Source organism: Periplaneta americana, chromosome 12 (assembly GCF_040183065.1).
Source record: "Periplaneta americana isolate PAMFEO1 chromosome 12, P.americana_PAMFEO1_priV1, whole genome shotgun sequence".
In the NCBI taxonomy this organism is placed as follows: domain Eukaryota; kingdom Metazoa; phylum Arthropoda; class Insecta; order Blattodea; family Blattidae; genus Periplaneta; species Periplaneta americana.
In genome coordinates, this window is record NC_091128.1 from 32,501,774 (window position 1) to 32,522,495 (window position 20,722).

Sequence of the window (20,722 nt, forward strand, 5' to 3'; positions counted from 1 at the left end):
TGAAAAATTGCATCACTTCAATTTCATTTTTCCATTATATAAACCCGCTATTACTTCAACCCACTGATACACCATTTCCTCAGATTATAGACTGTTTTTTCATCTCTTCTGCCCCCTCATTTCGCACTCCTAACACGATTTATACTGTCAATACTTCTTCTTCTACTCCCTGCACTTATCTCACTTCCTTTTTCACCACTTCCTTCTTTCGTTGTTTAAGCATTCTTCTCTCCCCCCTTCTGCTTTCCAACTCTAAGATCTCCACGTCTGTTGCCATTTAATACTTTGCTTGTTTCTTTGACCATTCAACTTATGAAAATGACTGTCAGGATAACTGAAGGTTAAGAAAGAAGCTGGACTCTTTATCTGAAGCTATGATCTGTTCTGAGTTCATATTCTGCTTGGGATAATTATTTGGTTGAGTTTTTTCCCGAGTTTTTCCCATTTATAAACCTAATGTCGGGTGATGTCATGGCGAATCTTCGGTTTTATCTCTTCAAAATATAATCTTGCCATTACCATTTCCACCGACAGATCTTTGTATAACCTGTACAACCTTATTAAAGTGGACTACAAGTTACTATTACTTTTAATTGTTATGGCTGAAACTAAGCATGTTACCATTACTTTCATCTTCAGGAGGACAAGCCCTTGGGACACCCTGTACTGAAGTTCCTTGTTACTGACGCAGACACGGCACCCAATGCTGCTCCGTACACTTTTGATATCCGTTCAGGAAATGAAGGTGGAGCATTTAGACTGGAGCAAGATGGCATACTGCGCACAGCAATGAGATTTAATCATAAATTCAAAGATAATTTCCTGCTACATGTTAGAGTATTTGACAATGGTACACCTCCCCTGTACTCTGATACTTACGTGGTTGTGAAGGTAAGTGCAAATTGTAGATGGTTAAACATTTTAAATGTTGTTGTTTTCTAATGCCAGGCGTTTGACAATAAAGTCATTTGACCTCTTGCACATTTTAAATGTGGTTACATAAAGAATTTCTATCCAAATAGTATTAAGCAACAGAAACTGCAAGGTAATTGAGAATCATGTTTTAGGAAGGAAATAAACTGTTATAATTTAATTTATAATTGCTGTCAATTTTTCCATTGGTTTAACTTTTTTTCTATTGAAACTTTGGTATTCACACCCAATAATGAAGTTTCTGTTCATTATCTGTCTTTATTGTGTACCTATTTAATCATAGATTGACAATCAACTGAACGCATATAAAATATGTAGTAACCATGAGCAAATACTGCAATGTACGTTTCAGAATATATCAGTCCCCTAACTGCCCATTGTGCAACTCAAACCAAGAAATGGATTCGGAACACCTCAAAATCTGTGCTTCAGTGGCTGGTCATGATAATATCTTTGAAAAATATTGGAGTGCAAGAGGTCAAATGACTTAATTGTCAAATGCCTGGCATTAGAAAACAACAACAACAACGTTTCAGTTTGTGGCATGCCACTTATGTGGATAGTCCCATCATAAAATTGAAACTTGTCATGGATTATTTTACAAGACGGAAAAAGTAACTGCAAATTTGGGTCAGGAATGAACTAAACACCCAATGTAATAAACAGAGAAAACATTTATATTTAATAACAGCCAACATCAAAATTAATTCAACAATATAATTTACATTCAGATTTAACAATGATTAAATAACAAATTCTTTATAACCATCCCTTATATAAATACAGCTAATCTCAAATTGATTCAATAGAAAATTAGATGAATTTAAATACTATTATAGTCACAATCATGCCATGGTATGAAAGAAAAATTTCACAACCTCGAGCGGGAATCGAACCTGCGACTTCCTGTTCTCCGGTCAGGCGCTCTACCACTGAGCTATCGAGTTCGTCTCACGCCAAAGGCTTGGAATTATCCTTTCATACTGGCGACTCTGTTATAGAGTACTGTCCATAGCATCTGATCTAGTCAGCATTGCTTATGGCCTCAGTGGTAGAGCGCCTGACTGGAGAACAGGAAGTCGCAGGTTCGATTCCCGCTCGAGGTTGTGAAATTTTTCTTTCATACCATGGCATGATTGTGACTATAATAGTATTTAAATTCATTAATATGTCACACCAACGGACATGTATACGTCACCAAACATCGTAAGATGGAGATTACATTTGAAAATTAGAATTATTCCTATTTAGTAAATATGGTTTCCGATTTGCATTTATGAGATAACTAAATATCAGCTACAATGGCAGAGGTCGTAAAATTTTGATAAGTCGACCAAAATGATTAAGACAAAATTTGCCGTTGTCACAATTACTAATTCTCAGAGAGACTGAGAAGTACCTGTTACTTACATTGATTTCCATCGTTTCCACAAAAGGAGATAGAGATTATTACTGATCCAAATGCAGGCCTGCACTGAAGAGATTTTGCCATCGGAGATATATTGGCCTCTATTTCTGTATACACTTATATTATAATAAAGAAGCACTTTCAAGATTCTGTCATCAAGCATTTTTAGTAATTAATGTTTATACCAATTTCTTGTTTAATTTTCTACATACCGTACCAGTATTGTATAATATTACAAAATATTGTTATTTCCTTATATGGACATTTTTATTTTTTATTCAACAATGAATAATAAAAATCTCATTTCTTTTAATTCAGTTTTCCTTTCATCATCTTCTCTGATACTTTATATAATTTCACTTGCTTAAGTATATTTTGGTTTTATCCTGATGTTTTACTTGTGGTGCCTATATTATAGTACTTGTAATTTATTACTTATCCTCTTTTGCAGTAAGATTCTTCATTTGAGAGCCACTACTTTTATTTGTTTATTTGGTATTTTAGTTCTGTCTTATAAATTTGCAGGTAATTGAAGAGTCCCAATACCCACCAGTAATTACGCCACTGGAGATATCAGTGAACTCATACCAAGACGAATTCCCTGGAGGTATCATAGGAAAGATACATGCATCAGATCAAGATCAGTATGACACACTAACTTATGGATTGGCTGACACATCAACTGGTAGTGCTAGTGCTATAGTGCTGAACCCAGCATCAGAACTGTTTGAAATTGATCGCTTAGATGGCACTCTTGTTGCTTTACCTCGTCTTGATGTTGGTGAATATCGTGTGAATGTGACAGTTTCTGATGGGAAGTTCACATCTCACAGCATCATCAAGGTAACTGTGGAGCTCATATCAGACGACATGCTTCACCACTCAATCATCATCAGTTTTAGAGATGTTAGCCCATCAGAATTTGTTTTGAGTCACCGCAAAGGTTTCATCAGGGCTGTTAGGAATGCCTTAGGAGCACGTGTGAAAGATGTTGTGATCATCAGTGTCCAGCCTACAGGACTCTCCATCCCAGGGAAGGTTAGGTCCAAGCGACAGACGTCAAGTAGGGATCTTGATGTTTTGTTCGCAGTAAGAAAGCCTCAGCAGCCAATGGCTCCTAGTTTGGGATTTTATTCAGCTGATGCGATACGCAAAGCTTTGACTCAGCATCTTGAAGCTCTAGAGCAGTCGACAGGACTGATAGTAGAAGAGATAGTTCGTGATAAATGCACTGCAAAGTACTGCACATTTGGGGAATGTCGAGACCACATTGTGCTCGATACATCTGTTGCTGCCACACCGATAGCTACAGATGTGACCAGTTTTGTATCACCACGTCATCAGCATCGTGTTGTGTGCAACTGCAATGAGGGATATGCAGGTAATTCAGAAAGAATTCTATAGGCAAAGTTAGGACTGTTTTCTTCTTGAGGATATAATCCTTCAAAAAGTGAACATTTTGGTCCTTCTAGAGATTCATATAACAGAAAACTATGTTTAACTATCTTCTCAGACCGTTAAAAATAGAAAGAATGCTGTAGTTCATGAATGATTCTGGAATGGTCGATGTGCAGTAATTATCTACAGTAATATCACAATTGCTGATAGTTTTCCGATTATTTAATTGAGATTAACAAACACTTCTTGTCATAATAAGTATTTCGGGACCACATATTGAGAAATAATAAATTATCTTATGACAAGAAACATCGAAAATGAAATTAAATTACCAATGAAAACTATTTTTCATGTGTGAAATTTGGTTAGATAATTCCTGTGCAAATAACTGGATCTTATTGCATCAGTGCATTCAAATATTTTTCCTGTTAAAGCAGAGATTATAAAAACATAGCACCTCATGAAAATATGAAATTCATAGGTAAACATTTGAGATTATATCATAATATTTTATTGTGGAATGGGTTTCACTTATTTATATTTCAAAATATCAATTGAATTATGAACTTGTTTTCAGTAAAACTTAGTGTATGGATTGTTCAATTGCTCGCTTCTCCTCTACACCATCACCACTTATTTTTCTCTTTCTCCTACCTCAAGCGGCAGTTAGCTTTCCATGTTCTCCCAGCACCCATTTTTTGCATGATCTTGGCTAATGCTGAATATCCTGCATTTGCTGCAAGTTGACTCCCGCAGCAATTCATACACTGAAACTTTTATCCCCAAATATTTATTTTAATGCTCATTGTTGTTAAGTCCCTTATAGCTTCATTTATTATTTCCACATTTTCACATCCAAATCTTGTCATGTTTCCTTAGCACTTTGTAATAACTGCTAATAACTTTGAGAGCAATGATCGAATCAAAAGCAGAGGTGAGAGGAATAGAAAGCTCTTTGGAATTAAACAAATGATTGTAGGATAAGATACTACCAAATATTAGTTTTTAGCACCATGCTTTTGGCTAACTATCAATGTAGTATGATTCTCATTGGTCACTTGAGTATCAATAAGCTTGTCATTGACTGAAAGACATTCACTTGAAATTATTCCGATAAATTTTCTGGTCTGTCTTCTGTTCTGTTGGATTAGAACTCTGGACAGGGACAGTGTTTTGATCTAGACTTTTTTCAGCTTTTACCAGAAAAGTTTTTACATCTTTTTTGTTATTATTTTTTGTTCTTATTGCCATCATGTTCTATCAGCTATTCTGGATTCTAGTATGTAGTCTAACAGAGTAAACTTTATTGATACATACGATGAAAGAGTAATGGAATGGAGAAAAATTCTCTCTGGCTCCGGGATTTGAACCCAGGTTTTCAGCTCTACGTGCTGATGCTTTATCCACTAAGCCACACCGGATTCCACCCCGGCATTGGAAGAATCATCTCAGTTTTAAGTTCCAACTCTTGGGTTCCCTCTAGTGGCCGCCCTCTGCACTACGTCATAGATATCTATGAACCTAGGACCAAAGTCCACACATGTGCTGAGGTGCACTCGTAATGAGTGACTAGTTGGCTGGGATCCGATGGAATAAGCGCAGTCTTAAATCACGAAGTGATTTATGCATATCATATATATTATTATATTGTACCGAAGTACATATGATATTTCCATGCAGATATTCTGCGTCATCATACGATGGCTTAGTGGATAAAGCATCAGCACATAGAGCTGAAAACCCGGGTTCAAATCCCGGCGCCGGAGAGAATTTTTCTCCGTTCCATTACTCTTTCATCGTATGATGATGCAGAATATCTGCATGGAAATATCATATGTACTTCGGTACAATATAATAATTTATTGATACAGTTGTACTACATACTATTAATGTTCACATGTAACCTCTGCTTATTTTCATTTATTAAATCATTTCAGGAGAGCGCTGTGAGATTATTGTGAATGAATGTGCCCGGCAGCCGTGTCCGCAGTTCAAAGTGTGCATACCTGACGCCTCTGTGCAAGGATACTCATGCCAGTGCCCCGAAGGTTTTGCAGGGACGACGTGTGACATTGACATTTCCAAATGTCATGATGAGTCCTGCTACATACCTCGCAACCCAGTGTCTTTTACTGGGAAGAGCTATGCTCAATACAGAGTCGACAAATCTCTGGTGAAGAAAACCCTTGAAGACCAGTTGTCTTTGTCACTGCGTATCCGGACCATGCAACCAACAGGCAATTTAATGTATGCAGCAGGGAAAGTCGACTACAATGTTCTTGAGGTGAGAACATTATGCTATTTAAGACAACAGAATAAATGTTATATGAGGCATTAACTTTCCATGCCTGAAAACCACTAAAATCCAGGCAAGTTCGAGTGAAATTTTTGGTGACAAAGTTATGTTTCTGGCATGTGGTTACCTCGCCATTCTCTGTCACCACCTTTTCATTGCCCATGAGGAAATCTCCAGTCTTTCTGATAAGTTGATAATAATATCTGTCAACCGCTTGATTGAAAATTAGAGAGAGAAGTGAGGACAAAATTAATTATACAGTGGCTACAGGATATCTCTGAGCTTTACGATAACGATTTCGATTGCTGGAAGTGGACTTAGGGGAGGAAGGGGATGGGTGTTGAGATATTTGTATGAAAATCAATTCTTCACACTGCTGAAATTAAAAACATCTGCTCACTGTCACTGTCAGACTCAGTTTACTAGGGAAGAGAAGCAATATAGATAGCAGTGAGTGGTCGATGTTTTCAGTTTTAACATACACACGTAACAATCCGCATTACAAAATCACTTGTTTGTACCTCCTTATCTCGCCCTCCTTTCTCCGTGATGTAGACCAGGCTTGGAGATATTTTGCGTCTACTGTAATATTTATGATTCATTATGTAAACTTCAGATATCTTATACATCTACTTCTATTCATTCTACTACTAGCATCCCGATTTATATTTAATTAAACTGCTGCCCTCCAAAATGTCATATGTATATAACTAACCAAACCCCCCTCCTCCTCCCCTCCTCCTTCCCCTTCGACCTCTCAATGTCCTTATTTCTACAAAACCATTTTACCAATTTGTCATATCCCAAAGTATAAAGAGGTAACCTTCACATTTACCGATTTCTTACGAAACAGTATTCCAATCTTTCTACATTCCGATTTATATCTTGTAACTTAAATATCATCATTTAACTAATCACACTATCGATTTTTAATTAATATAATAATCTTTTCAACCCACTAAACTTTCTAAAGGATCGATTTTCACAGTATCTTCACTCTCAAATTGTAACTATTCAGTTTTTCGACCCTTAGTCTTACGATTTATAGTTGATAAATTTCTTTCGGTTTTTAACTGAACAACCTCCAATTCTCTCAGTATCTTATATATCAACTTGGTTTTTCTGAGATCAATCTCCAAATCTTCGCTTTATAACTGATCAAGCTTCTATTGAGGTTCTGGCTGATATGTACATCTATTATCAGGCAGTACATCTCACTTGACAATATGTGTCAGAGGAAGAACGATTGTGTGTATACATCTGAAGTCTGAGTAGCGAAATATGTAGCTAATTGGCGATGTATGCAATGGAGGGGGAAAAGAACCATTATTTCCTGGCCTAATTGTCTCATAAGTGGTGCCATGTTGGTATCACTAGTGAGGTTCAGACTTGTCTTCGGACGACAACAACAACAACAACAACAACATAGCTTCCGATTGATCAACCTTCAAGTCGTACAGTTTGTAACTGATGCATGTGATCAATCTCCAAGTTGCCTGATGTAATAAGTCAATATCCCAATTCTCCGATTTTTCATTCATCAAATTTCCAGTTGTTTGATCAATTTCTAACTGGTTACCCTCCTGAGCTCCCTATTGATTACTTATATCAACAATCAATCAGTGCCACCATCTTCGTTTCTAATTAAGGATTGTTCCATCAAACATCCTATTTCTAACCAATCCATCATAAGAAAGTGAACTACTAGCTTATCCCTGCTTCTGAGGAAAATCAAAGTTGCATCTATCTTTATGATAGCCCAGTAGCAATACAGAGATAACATAGCATGATTTGTTTCAGATTGTGAATGGTGTGGTGCAGTACCGGTTCGATTTGGGCAGTGGTGAGGGCATGGTGCGAGTGAGCAGCGTGTACGTCAGTGATGGGCAGTGGCACGAGATACGGCTTGAACGGGAGAGCAACACGGCCCGTGTGACAGTGGATGGCAAGCACGTGGCACATGGCTCTGCACCTGGAGTGAACGACGTTCTGAACCTGCAGTCCGACGACTTGTACTTGGGTGCCGAAGTCCGACAGCACCCCACCATCCTGGGCTTTGAGGATGTGCAGAGAGGCTTCCGAGGCTGCATGGATGACGTCCGCGTTGCGAGAGTCTCAGTGCCTTTACACATGAGTGGTGCCAGCAGCGTCGCTGTGTTGCGGCGGTTTGCAAACGTGGAGTTCAGCTGTGACCCTGCAACAGCTCTTGCACCGCTTGGCGTTTGTGGATCTCAGCCGTGTCTGAATGGCGGCACCTGTGTTGACATAGGAGGCGACTCATTTGAGTGCCACTGTCACGCTCGGTTTTCTGGCACGCTCTGTGAGATAGATACTGATCCCTGTGCGTCGTCTCCCTGTCTGTATGGCGGGCGATGTCGGGCTGAAAATGGGGACTTCATGTGTGAGTGCCCTCCTAGACTTGTGGGGAAGCGATGCGAGTATGGACGTTACTGCAGCCCCAATCCTTGTAGACACGGAGGTGTGTGTGAGGAGGGAAATGTTGGGCCCATCTGCAAGTGTCGTGGCTTCACTGGAGAACTGTGTGCTGTTGATATGAATGAGTGCGAAGCATCCCCCTGTGTAAATGGAGGCACATGTGTCAACGAGCCTGGCAGCTATCGGTGAGTTCACGTCATTGTGTACATAATGCTACTCTAAACATTTTCACATAATAAATCATACAAAGCACTAATGCTGATATTGGCAAATGTTACAAAATAATGAAAACATGGCCTGTTTTTTGGGATCTACATAAAAGGCGAATTAATAGTGAATGTTTAATAATAATGAGAGAAAAAAAAAACTCAAATTGATATTCCTGTTTTATTAGCATTTTTTACTGTAAATAATTTCTAGACTCTATTTCAGAATTAAACGGGAAAGATTGTCTTGGGAGCAGAGGTGGCTCTACAATAAGAACTGCAGAGCTGCAGAACCGCCATTTAAATAGACCTGAAAAAATTAAAAATGTAAAACGTGTTTTTATGTAATCTAGTTCATTGTTTCATTTATTTTTCCAATTCATTCTCCTTCGATTCGAGATTTTACTGTCTGTAGGAGCCTTGAACTGCTCGAGAATTTTAGCTGTAGTGTACTTTTCGGATCTGTGATCGGGAGTTCCTGAAGCTCAACATAAGGTTGTCGGCAGTAGAAAACTGGTTTTCTTCCCCATCCAGTAAAACTGCATTAAAGCTGCAACCGAAGCAGCTCGCTCCGTATATACAAAAGAACCGTCAACACCCTCATCTCTTTATGACCTGCGTTAGAACCCTAGATCATATATGTAACAGATAACTCCTCGCTACGTTAAAATCGGCAGCACTTTGAAGAGAACAACCGCCAGGATCGCCACCCGTCCGCCATAAACGAACACGAGATGGCAGCACAGTCGCTAATGCAATTCAAATGGGAATTATGACGTGACTCCTTATGTAACAACTAGATGGCAGCGTAGTAAACCTGACAAAAGTTGTTAACCTCAAAGCCTATAAGCCCGACATATCTGTTACATATATGATCTAGGGTTAGAACACATAGGCTTCTGGACTACTGTATATCATTACAGTTCCTGTGTGTTATAGTACTGTGCGTGGTGTGATGTGATTAGTCAGTGTGTCTAAGGAAATATTTTATATTAAAAATGAATGAAATGAAAACCTAATCGACCAACCCTTTTCGAAATCAAAAGAGAAATTGCATGTTAACTTACGAAATTAGGACGTCCTACACAAAATTTAAATATTGAAATTCCTGGAAAAAGTCAAGGAAATCATGTAGCCTATTAGTCATTTTAATACCGAAATGTGTAATGGAAACGATTGGTTTTTTTGCTGCAGTCATGAAAATGCTTTCTCCCCCCACCCGTGTATTCTGTTTAGAGGAGAAAATACATGGACAAACACCGGAGTGAAGGATTTAGTTAAGTTGACTTAAAAATTAGAAAAGCTTGTGGGGCACATCTCCACTACCGGTACGTGACTAGTTGTACCAGGTGGGAGAGGTGTAGCGCATGGATGGTTGGAGTACAATTTCGGGTGCACAGTCAGCTTCAAGAAGGGGCTGTAATTACACACGTTATCCAATTTAGATGCAATAAACAGCATGCATTTGCTAAATACACTATTTTTCATGCAGAACCGCCAACCTTTGTAACCGTGGGCCGCTACTGCTTGGGAGAGGTGCAGCTGTGCCAGATTTCAGGGCCCTGTATATTAAATTTTACGAATTAAGCACATCTTTGGACATAGGTTCCTCATGACATAGTTCCTTCTGACCCCTTCTACCATCACTAGAAGTATGTAACACTCTGTATATACGATATAAAAATTCATAGAGTACACAGTTGTGATTTATTTCCATGCAGATGTGTTTGCCCACCCAACGTGACTGGACTTCACTGCTCAAACCCACTGTACTCCACGCCTATAACGTCCAGCATCTACAACGTGACATGGGAAGAAGTGGTTGGCATCATTGTGGCCGTAGTGATTCTGTGTCTGTTGGTTTTCTTGTTTGTGATGTATCGCCGCTTCCGTGTGAAGCGTTCACGTGAGAGAGCGAACAACATCAACAATGAGACGCGCAAGGACATCATGCTCAACTCCACACGCCCAAACGACAATGAATTCAAACGAGGTTCGAAGCTGAGCAATCTGGAAGTTAGTCAGGTACAGTGTGCTACAAATATTTTAGCTTATGTCCACTACTTTACATAATTATAATTTTGTTTATGCAAATTTGTGATCAGTAGGAATGAGCAGTAGATTGATTGCATGCAGAATTAGTTATTTGTATTCATTAACAGACATATTATGTTGAAATATGGTGGTTATCACTTTAGCATAAATGCATATGTGCATGGTATGTTTTAAGTAATTTCCTCTGTGCACGTTATTTAGGTCTGCTAATGGCTTATATATTACATATGTTCTACATTCCGTTCCTTTTCTTTCTTTAGTACTTTTATATTGGGAAAGTATAGATAGTTCGTTATTTGACTTAATAAAATCAACTTCAATGATCTATATTAAATGTAGGCTATATACGGTATACAAAATGATTCAAGAGAACTTACATAGCTTATTTTTGAGATTGTTTTGAGTAAAAGAAAAGTTAATACAATTATTGATCCGATTCCGAATATAGTTGCATAGTTATTTTCTATTTTTGAGAATTAAATCTCTGTGAACCAGAAATGGAACTGATCTGCAACTATCCAGCCTTATCAAAACGTTGTTCGAGGAAGATGTATAGGTTTAATATGGTGTGTGGACACAGATTGTGATCAGCTGAGTAAACTGCATACTTTTGAAGGTCATCTAAATACGCTTGATTCACATGACTGCGGCCTCTATTGAGTTGAGAAATGAAACTTTGAAACACCTTAAAATCAATTGTAAATAGGCTTATTGTTCACTCAGAAATAGCATTCATAAGGCATTTATCATTAGTTTGTGTTTTTCGAGGTACAATTATGTCAGAAATACTGTATATTATGATATATAAAAATGGTGTGAAACTTGAAGGAAAAAATCCAATATGACAGTGTTTGTACCAGTTCTGCGACCTGGAGAGAGAAGTCTAGCCTTTTACGTTGAGTCAGGGGTAAGGATGATCAGACCAAGTGGCGGAAGTGAGCTACGTCTTTCAGTTGCCTGTAGTAAATAATTAGTTCAATGTGTGAGTAAAACAATGTTGTCATAGTTTAATTGGCTTGTGCCACAGTAAAGCATCTAGCGAGAGAGAGTTCACATTATTTTAGTGTGATTACTTTATGTAGAATTTAATATGCCTTACTAAAATATCATTATTATTATTTCTATAAAAATTTATAAATAACTATAAATAATTGCAATAATAAATGATAAATTAAAACCAAATATACCATAACGAAGAAATAAAAATGAGAAAATCTTTCTTCTAACATCTTTTTCTTGAATTTCATCTTCTCCTTTTTATTGATTTAAACATGAATACTTATGAGAACTAAGATCAGCAAAACTTTACTTTTAATGATCATTGGAATATTCTCTATAGATATATTTCGGTTACTAAATTTAATAATAAAGATTTTGTTGCCCTTAATTGAGAGTACATATGAAGCAGAATATGTTTGAAGATTCTGTGAAAAGATTTATTAAATCTACATACTTAGACTTCAACAAACAAAATTTGATAACACAATCCCATAGGAAAAAATGGAACTCTCTGCATCAAAATCCACAGTTAATTCCCGATTTACCACGAAAATCGTCTGTAGCTGCATTTAGATTGGCAACAGGCCATGATTGTTTGGCCAAACACTTGCATAGAATTGGAATATATCAGTCCCCTAACTGTCCGTTGTGCAACTCAAACCAAGAAATGGATTCGGAACACCTCAAAATCTGTGCTTCAGTGGCTGGTCATGATAATATCTTTGAAAAATATTGGAGTGCAAGAGGTCAAATGACTTTATTGTCAAACGCCTGGCATTAGAAAACAACAACATGTTTGAAGATTCATATTGTCTCCTTCTTACAGATAATGTGTTTTCAAAAGTGATGCAGACGTTACTTAGAATAAAATTATAAGAAATTAAATACCTGTAGGCCTACATATGACCATTAGAAGCATGTTTTCCGGAACTAAACACGTACTAGCATTACACTGCTGCAATGGTATATGCTCACTCACAGTTGCAGTGAACACTTTCTGTCTGGGTCCATTTACATTTTTCTTTCACAAGATGATTTTAAACAAAAAAAGAAATATATCTCGGCTAAAGAATGTTTTAATATGCAAGTGTGAAATTAAACTAGTTTCAAATACAAAGATATATTGAACATTTTACACCATATTAACTTTTTGATTCACATTATATTAACTTTTTGAAACTTCTGAAAAAATCTCAGATTATATTAGTTTCATTTACATGTAACATTTAGAATGGTGAGAAATCCTTTACAAGACGTACAAATTAATTTTGCATAGTTATTTTCACAATGGAATGTATTCTCTATCACTCATATGCCTTGATGGATTCGACATTGGCTGCCTTGGCATCACATTTTCATATAAACTGAGTTTTACATAGGGAGTTCACTCGTGAAATCTGTTCTGTATGGTTTTGATTTATGGACTCCTAAGAAAAGGGAACAGAAAACATCTATGGACAGAACATCCATGTTTCTAGGTTTGATAGATTTCGTGAAGAAAGAAAGACTCTGAAGTAGTTTGGCCATGTTGTTGACATACTGAGAAAAGATGACTGACTGATATAGCTTATGCCACTGGAGGGACATGGTTATGGAGATGTTCAGGATCTTGTGTCTTGTCCACACCTGTGGAGCAATGGTCAGCGCGTCTGGCTGCAAAACCAGGTGGCCCGGGTTCGAATCCCGGTCTGGGCAAGTTACCTGGTTGAGGTTTGTTCCGGGGTTTTCCCTCAACCCAATACGAGCAAATGCTAGGTAACTTTCGGTGCTGGACCCCGGACTCATTTCACCGGCATTATCATCTTCATATCATTCAGATGCTAAATAACCTAGATGTTGATACAGCGTCGTAAAATAGCCCAATGAAATAAATCTTGTGTCTTAGCAATGAAAAAGGCAACCCAATGCACAACTGTATGATAATCACATACATATATCGATTTTTTCAATAATTCCACAAATATGGTTTTCCTATTACACTTGTGTGGTCATTCACTTCCAGGAATAGTTTTATTTTCAACGTTGTAATGTCTTTCAAGGCTTAATTAGATTTTAATTTTAAGGGATGTTCTTCCTTCCTTTTATCTAATTTAAGAAACAAATCCCTTTGTTACATTATGCAAAATATATATTTAATACTGTCGCAAGAGAGTAAACAAAGCCATAGCAATGTGCCCAAGTTATAAGATTGTGTCTTATGTTATGTATGTATTTAACCATTGTTTCGATCCCAGAGCATGACGGATGTTTCAGTACCTACAAAGAATTTAGTTACACTTATTTGCCGACAGGGGCAGGGGTACAAGTGGTAAGCTCATCGCCTCAAACGTACCAAGTATGTAACTAAGGTATTACAAAGATGCGAGAGAAGAGAAATTTGGTCTAGAGACTATAATTTTGGCTTGGAGATCTTTAACGTGCCAGAAAACTCTGACACAGGACACATGGCTTAAAATCCTTCCCAGAGGACTTGTACTCCAGATTTTTGCATTCTGAGAAATCCATCAACTGTAGCTGGGTTTGAACCCACAACTAGGGTGACCAGGCTTATTATCGATAAAAAAGAGGACACAAAGCTTAAAAAAGGAGGGCATTGTCCGAAAAAAGAGACCAGAGAATATGTACTTAGATTTAGGTTTAGGCCTATATTATACTTTAAATTACGTCAATAGCCTATCTATTTTATTATAAAATATTTACAGTACAGATTTAGGCTTATATCATACTTAAAAGTATGTTAATATCTATTTTCTTACAAAATAATTATGATAAAACTTAATAATAATAATGATTTTACAGTTAGTTACATATGAAAATCATGGGAACTATAATATTAAAGAGGACAGAGAAGATCTATTTACATTTATACAATTATACTTAAAATGATGTGAATATCTATTTTATTGCAGCGTACTTATGATAAAACTTAATAATATAAAATTATTTTACAGTTAGCTACATATGAAAGCAACGACCATAACAAATAGGAGCAAAAAGAGTTATGATCATTGGCAAAGTGTATATTCCGTCAATGCTACTGCCATCTACAGACAAATTACTTGAAAAAGGCGTCAAATCAGATAATTTCAAAATATCAGGTACACAACTTACGTAAAGGAGGACATTTCTTGATTTTTAAAAATCCACCCGGACCCCAGACAAAGGCCTAAAAAGGAAGCATGTCCGGACAAAAGAGGACGTCTGGTCACCCTACCCACACTCCCAACCCTTGGATCTAGAGAAGAGTGCTTTACCCCTAGACCACTGGACTGGGGACGATTTATGTTTGTAGTATCAATACGTATTTCTCTAACCATTATTTCGGAAATACTAATTCGAAGTCCTTATGTAATGGGGACTTTGGGGTATAAACATGAGGAAATTGATATTTTAAAAATGGTAGCAACAAGTAAAGTCAGCTGTCTTAGACACATGTTGCACCTCCAGTAGAAAAGTGTCGGAACTAAATAAAATGAAATTCGAGCTACGTATGTCATTTGATGTGGTTTTTTTATGCTCTTTCGTCCTAGAATAGTGCCATAATTTTTTTGGCCAAATTTACAATTAAGTGATATTTCAGTTTTATATTTTATACCTTTTCTCTAATATCAAGTAGAACACTGTGGGATCAAAGTTCTTTTATTATTGTCAGTTTTGTAACTTAGATGCGAACTTAGATGCGACAATTGATTTTCTTATGCCTTCCTGTTATCTTAAAGAAGTGTCACTTTTGCCATAGTGGAAAAAAATATCTGTATTGTTATTCACATTCATATTCTGTGTTTGTGCGTTATAAAAAGTTCACAACTTTAATTTTTGTGTTATTAACGTAATTGTCCAATATTCTTTTGAGAAGATTAGCTCCATACGTAGATGAAATTATTGGGGATCATCAGTGCGGTTTTAGGCGTAATAGATCGACTATTGATCAGATTTTTTGTATTCGACAGATAATGGAGAAAAAATGGGAGTATAAAGGTACAGTACATCAGTTATTCATAGATTTCAAAAAGGCATATGACTCGGTTAAGAGGGAAGTATTATATGATATTCTTATTGAATTTGGTATTCCCAAGAAACTAGTTCGATTAATTAAAATGTGTCTCAGTGAAACATACAGCAGAGTCCGTATAGGTCAGTTTCTATCTGATGCTTTTCCAATTCACTGCGGGCTAAAGCAGGGAGATGCACTATCACCTTTACTTTTTAACTTCGCTTTAGAATATGCCATTAGGAAAGTTCAGGATAACAGGCTGGGTTTAGAATTGAACGGGTTACATCAGCTTCTTGTCTATGCGGATGACGTGAATATGTTAGGAGAAAATCCACAAACGATTAGGGAAAACACGGAAATTTTACTTGAAGCAAGTAAAGCGATCAGTTTGGAAGTAAATCCCGAAAAGAGAAAGTATATGATTATGTCTCGTGACCAGAATATTGTACGAAATGGAAATATAAAAATTGGAGATTTATCCTTCGAAGGGGTTGAAAAATTCAAATATCTTGGAGCAACAGTAACAAATATAAATGACACTCGGGAGGAAATTAAACGCTGAATAAATATGGGAAATGCGTGTTATTATTCGGTTGAGAAGCTTTTGTCATCTAGTCTGCTGTCAAAAAATCTGAAAGTTAGAATTTATAAAACAGTTATATTACCGGTTGTTTTGTATGGTTGTGAAACTTGGACTCTCACTTTGAGAGAGGAACATAGGTTAAGGGTATTTGAGAATAAGGTGCTTAGGAAAATATTTGGGGCTAAGAGGGATGAAGTTACAAGAGAATGGAGAAAGTTACACAACGCAGAACTGCACGCATTGTATTCTTCACCTGACATAATTAGGAACATTAAATCCAGACGATTGAGATGGGCAGGGCATGTAGCATGTATGGGCGAATCAGGAAATGCATATAGAGTGTTAGTTGGGAGACCGGAGGGAAAAAGACCTTTGGGGAGGCCGAGACGTAGATGGGAAGATAATATTAAAATGGATTTGAGGGAGGTGGGATATGATGATAGAGAATGGATAATCTTGCACAGGATAGGGACCGATGGCAGGCTTATGTGAGGGCGGCAATGAACCTTCGGGTTCCTTAAAAGCCATTTGTAAGTAAGTAAGTAAGTTATTAACGTAATCTACGTGAAAAAATTGTCTTAATGTATATTAAAAATACACGAAACAAATATATAAAGATAACGCTGGCTGGTCAGACTTGAAAATATTAAATGTATAAATTCAAATTTATAGTGTAAGTTTTTCAGTTACTAACAACAGAACTGCACTGCAGACTGCACTACTTATCAAACATCGGTGACAGACAGTTCACCTCTAAATGTAATAACTTAATAAGCGAAGAACCAGCACTCACATCTTTAACAAATGTATCTCTAAGTACCAGAATATACTGAATACTTTCTTCAAAACGAAACTGGAAAGCAACTTAACAACAGAAAGAAAATCAGTATGAACATTCAGAATGTAAATGTTGAAGCAACTTTTATGTTGACTACCACCTCCTACTTCATTTTTTCTCTCTCTTTCTCCTCCTATAATTAAATTTTACATTTTAACACTAACTCTCACTGACATGAGTTTGTATACTCATTCGTGGATGCACTAGACTTGTATTTCTTATTACCGGTACCGGTTTTAATGTTACTATTCTTTGTTGTTAAGAAATTATCAAATTTTGCTATATTTTTGTAAGAAAGTATAATATGCTGTCTTTCTAATCATGAAAAAGGAATATTGTATTAATAACAAAATAAGATAGCAAATAAAGAAGATTTACTTTTATGAATAATTATAAGTAAATTTGTTTATATTTCGAAGCAAATATTGATGTAGCTCTCTTAGCATCTGTTCATTATAAATTGTGGGAGAGTTGATTCCTCATCAGCCTCACAGGGCTAATGGCTTCGAAGCTGGGTACCTGGTTCTAATGAAGTGCACTGGTAGCAATCTAAAACATGGGGGCATGAGATAGTTACTCTGCCTGCCATTAAAAATTCACTTCACTAAATCCCCAAGGTAAAAAAAAAAAAAAAAAATCCTCATCAGCCACACTATTGATGACAAGAGGAGAAAATGGTCATTAAAAACTGAAGTCCCTAGGTCAGGGTCGCCACAAGAAAGGAATTAAAAGGAAAATGCAAAGACACATCAGTTACCCTTACTTTTCCAAGAGAAGAAAAGTAATTCCTGAGAGATCGGCCAAGGTTTCGTGTGATGTCAAATGTCGACTGAAGTGTTCTGAGTGATATACAATACACGATCGGGAATTATTGTTTAACAATTGTTTTAGGATGTCCTTAAAAGTGGGCCAATATTGTATGTGCCTAGTCAGTGGGTACAAATAGTGAAACTCCTTAAGAAAACACTAAAATCTTACTGAGTAAAGTGGAGGTTAACAAGTTCTTTGATCTAAAAGAGTAATCAGAAGATGAATTGGGTAAAAACTTTGCAGTAAATTCAGAAGGAGGGAAGGTGAATTGGGTTGAAATAAAGATGTTGAAAGTGAACAAAGACTACCTACCCTGGATCTTTTGCTTCAAAACAGAGTATGCTGTTGTTGCTGCTGCTGCTGCTAAAAGTTCGTATCTACTATTGTCAAAGAGCTTTATGTTTGAAATATGAAACCTTCTCAGTACCATTCTCTTATCACTATAAAAATTTTGTCAGAGCAAATAATGCACACACAACCGGTAGTGATTCAGAATAGGATGCTTTGCTGTTGCTTCATGATAAGCCTGTTGGAATTTTTCATGTAGACACTTTGAGTGTGTATAATTTTGTCGAAAAGTGTGCTTTGTTAAAATTATTTTATTTTGTGTGATCATGAACACGTCTGTATTAATAAAGTCTTGAATTTGTATAATTTATCGTTTTATAGTCTTTGTATGTTGTTAACATTGGGCATTTTTTCAATACATTCAACAACAAAAAAGCAGTAACATAAAGATAATAATTCACTGAAACCCAGTAGGAAACTCTCGTAAGAATAAAAGCGTTATATTTCAAAGAATTTTTAGGTTTTATTACTTTTCGTTCCAGTAGAAAACTGTTGTAAGTTCAAAAAATGCAATTTTCAATACTTTTAAAACATTATTTCAAGTGAAAGTCTTATAAATAACATGAAGAAATTCATATTCTTTCACAAGGAAAAAGAAATTCTCGTAAAATCGCATTCTCTGATTTGATAAGCAATTTTTAAACCTTTAAAATGCACTCCTGAAAAGTTGGAATTTTTTAGTTACGACACTTTTCTTCTGGGGGTGCGATGTAGCTTTGGAGAAATATAATAATTCAAAGAAATTCTTCTTATGGGACTTCTGTGTAATTCACGCGCTATATTAAAGTCTAAACTAATAACAGAGACCTTTTGAAAAGTTACGATTTCCAATACCAAGCACTTGACATTGTGTCTTCCTGATTGGTCACTTCTCATTTGATAAACAAAAGTTTACACTTAGAAGGATATGGAGTAGTGGATGAAATTTTGAAACATGTTCTCACTCTTTCCGATCAGAGGTTTTCACAGTCGTTATTATTGTGAATCAGTTACAAAGCATCAAGAATGGAGTAATGGCTGTTATTCTTCATTTTCACGAAGATAATTTTTTTCTGCATTACTGACAGTCATAAAGTTAGGAAAGAGTCGTTAAATTTCATATACGCGACAAATCTTACACAGTTCTGAATGCTGTTTTTATTTTGTTTTAATGCATGTGTACGTATATTTAAAATTTATATGTTACTTGTTTAAAATTGTTAGTGTATTTTCTATTGGATTAAAGTTCAATTTACAAGGCAGTGAGAGCAGCTGTTTATATTTGTTAGTTTCAATTGGGATATTTTAAAAGTATGCTGTATTAGCTTTTATACTGCAGTTTTGATTTTTGTACAGTATTTACATTGCAAAATATTTCAGATAGTGAAATGTGGAGATGTGTGGTATAGGGACACTGAGTATGACTCTTAAATTATTCGTGGCCTAGTTTCGCGACTTGCGTCATTTTAAAATTACAAGTAGGTCGTTAAAAAGTTAAGTAAAAAAATCCATCATTTATGATATCTTATTGAAATACAACGTGATGTAATGTGTATTTAAAAGAAAGTTTAATGCTTATAATTCATGTTAATGTATATTGTTTGTCCCGTGCCGTGGCTTTGTGGTCTAAGGCATCCTTGCCTAGGACTCGCGTTACAGAATGCATGCCGGTTCGAGTTCTTATGAGACAAGAAATTTTCTCATAAAATTTCGGCCAGTGTATGGGACTGGTGCCCACCCAGCATCATGATGCACTTGGGGAGCTATGATAGATAGCAAAATATGGTTACGAAAGCCAGCTATAATGGCTGGAGGGATCATCGTGCTAACCACACGATATCTCCATTCTGGTTGGATGATCATCCACCTCTGCTTTGGCATGTGGACGTGAGACCAGCAGCCTGTTGGTTGGTCATGGTCCTTCATAGGCTGTCGCAGTTTTTCTATATTCGTCATTTTATAAAGTAACTATTCATCATCTGTGTTTTACCCAATGATTGAGACATCAATACCAACTCTAGAAATTTCTATGGTTATTTTTGTTTCATTGCTTGATGTAGGTCTTGAAAAAACTGTACAGTAGAATATTTTCTTGTTAGTTCTGTACAAGTGTAAGATCAATAGTTAATTAGAAGAAATTGTGGAATGTTGGCAGAAAAAATCTACCCTGACACAGTCTTTATCCATCAGAAATTCCTAACTGGGATTTACATTCGTGTCTCTAGTATGAAAATTCGACAGTCTAGCCATTCGTATAATGATGCGACTAAAAGTAGTCATGATTGGTATTAAAAATCATCAGACTTACCGAGGTGGTAGTTATTAGATGAAGCCTATCGCATATTGCTCCTATTGCTGGTATTAGAAAACAATTTTCCACAACTAAAAATGGAGTTTAACAAAATAACTAGGCATTAATATGTGTTACACAATGTAAAT

The 20,722-nt window shown here is 36.4% G+C and overlaps 1 protein-coding gene across 3 annotated transcripts in view; it reads left to right on the forward strand.

Moving 5' to 3' along the window:
* Positions 1-20,722, forward strand: part of LOC138710218 (fat-like cadherin-related tumor suppressor homolog) — a 369,088-nt gene that overhangs the window by 327,843 nt on the left and 20,523 nt on the right. For all 3 annotated transcript variants that reach the window (XM_069840878.1, XM_069840879.1, XM_069840880.1), the window contains 5 exons: positions 640-891; positions 2,867-3,722; positions 5,677-6,023; positions 7,836-8,656; positions 10,399-10,702. In XM_069840878.1, coding sequence (XP_069696979.1) covers positions 640-891; positions 2,867-3,722; positions 5,677-6,023; positions 7,836-8,656; positions 10,399-10,702 — 2,580 coding nt within the window. The remainder of the gene's footprint in view (positions 1-639; positions 892-2,866; positions 3,723-5,676; positions 6,024-7,835; positions 8,657-10,398; positions 10,703-20,722) is intronic.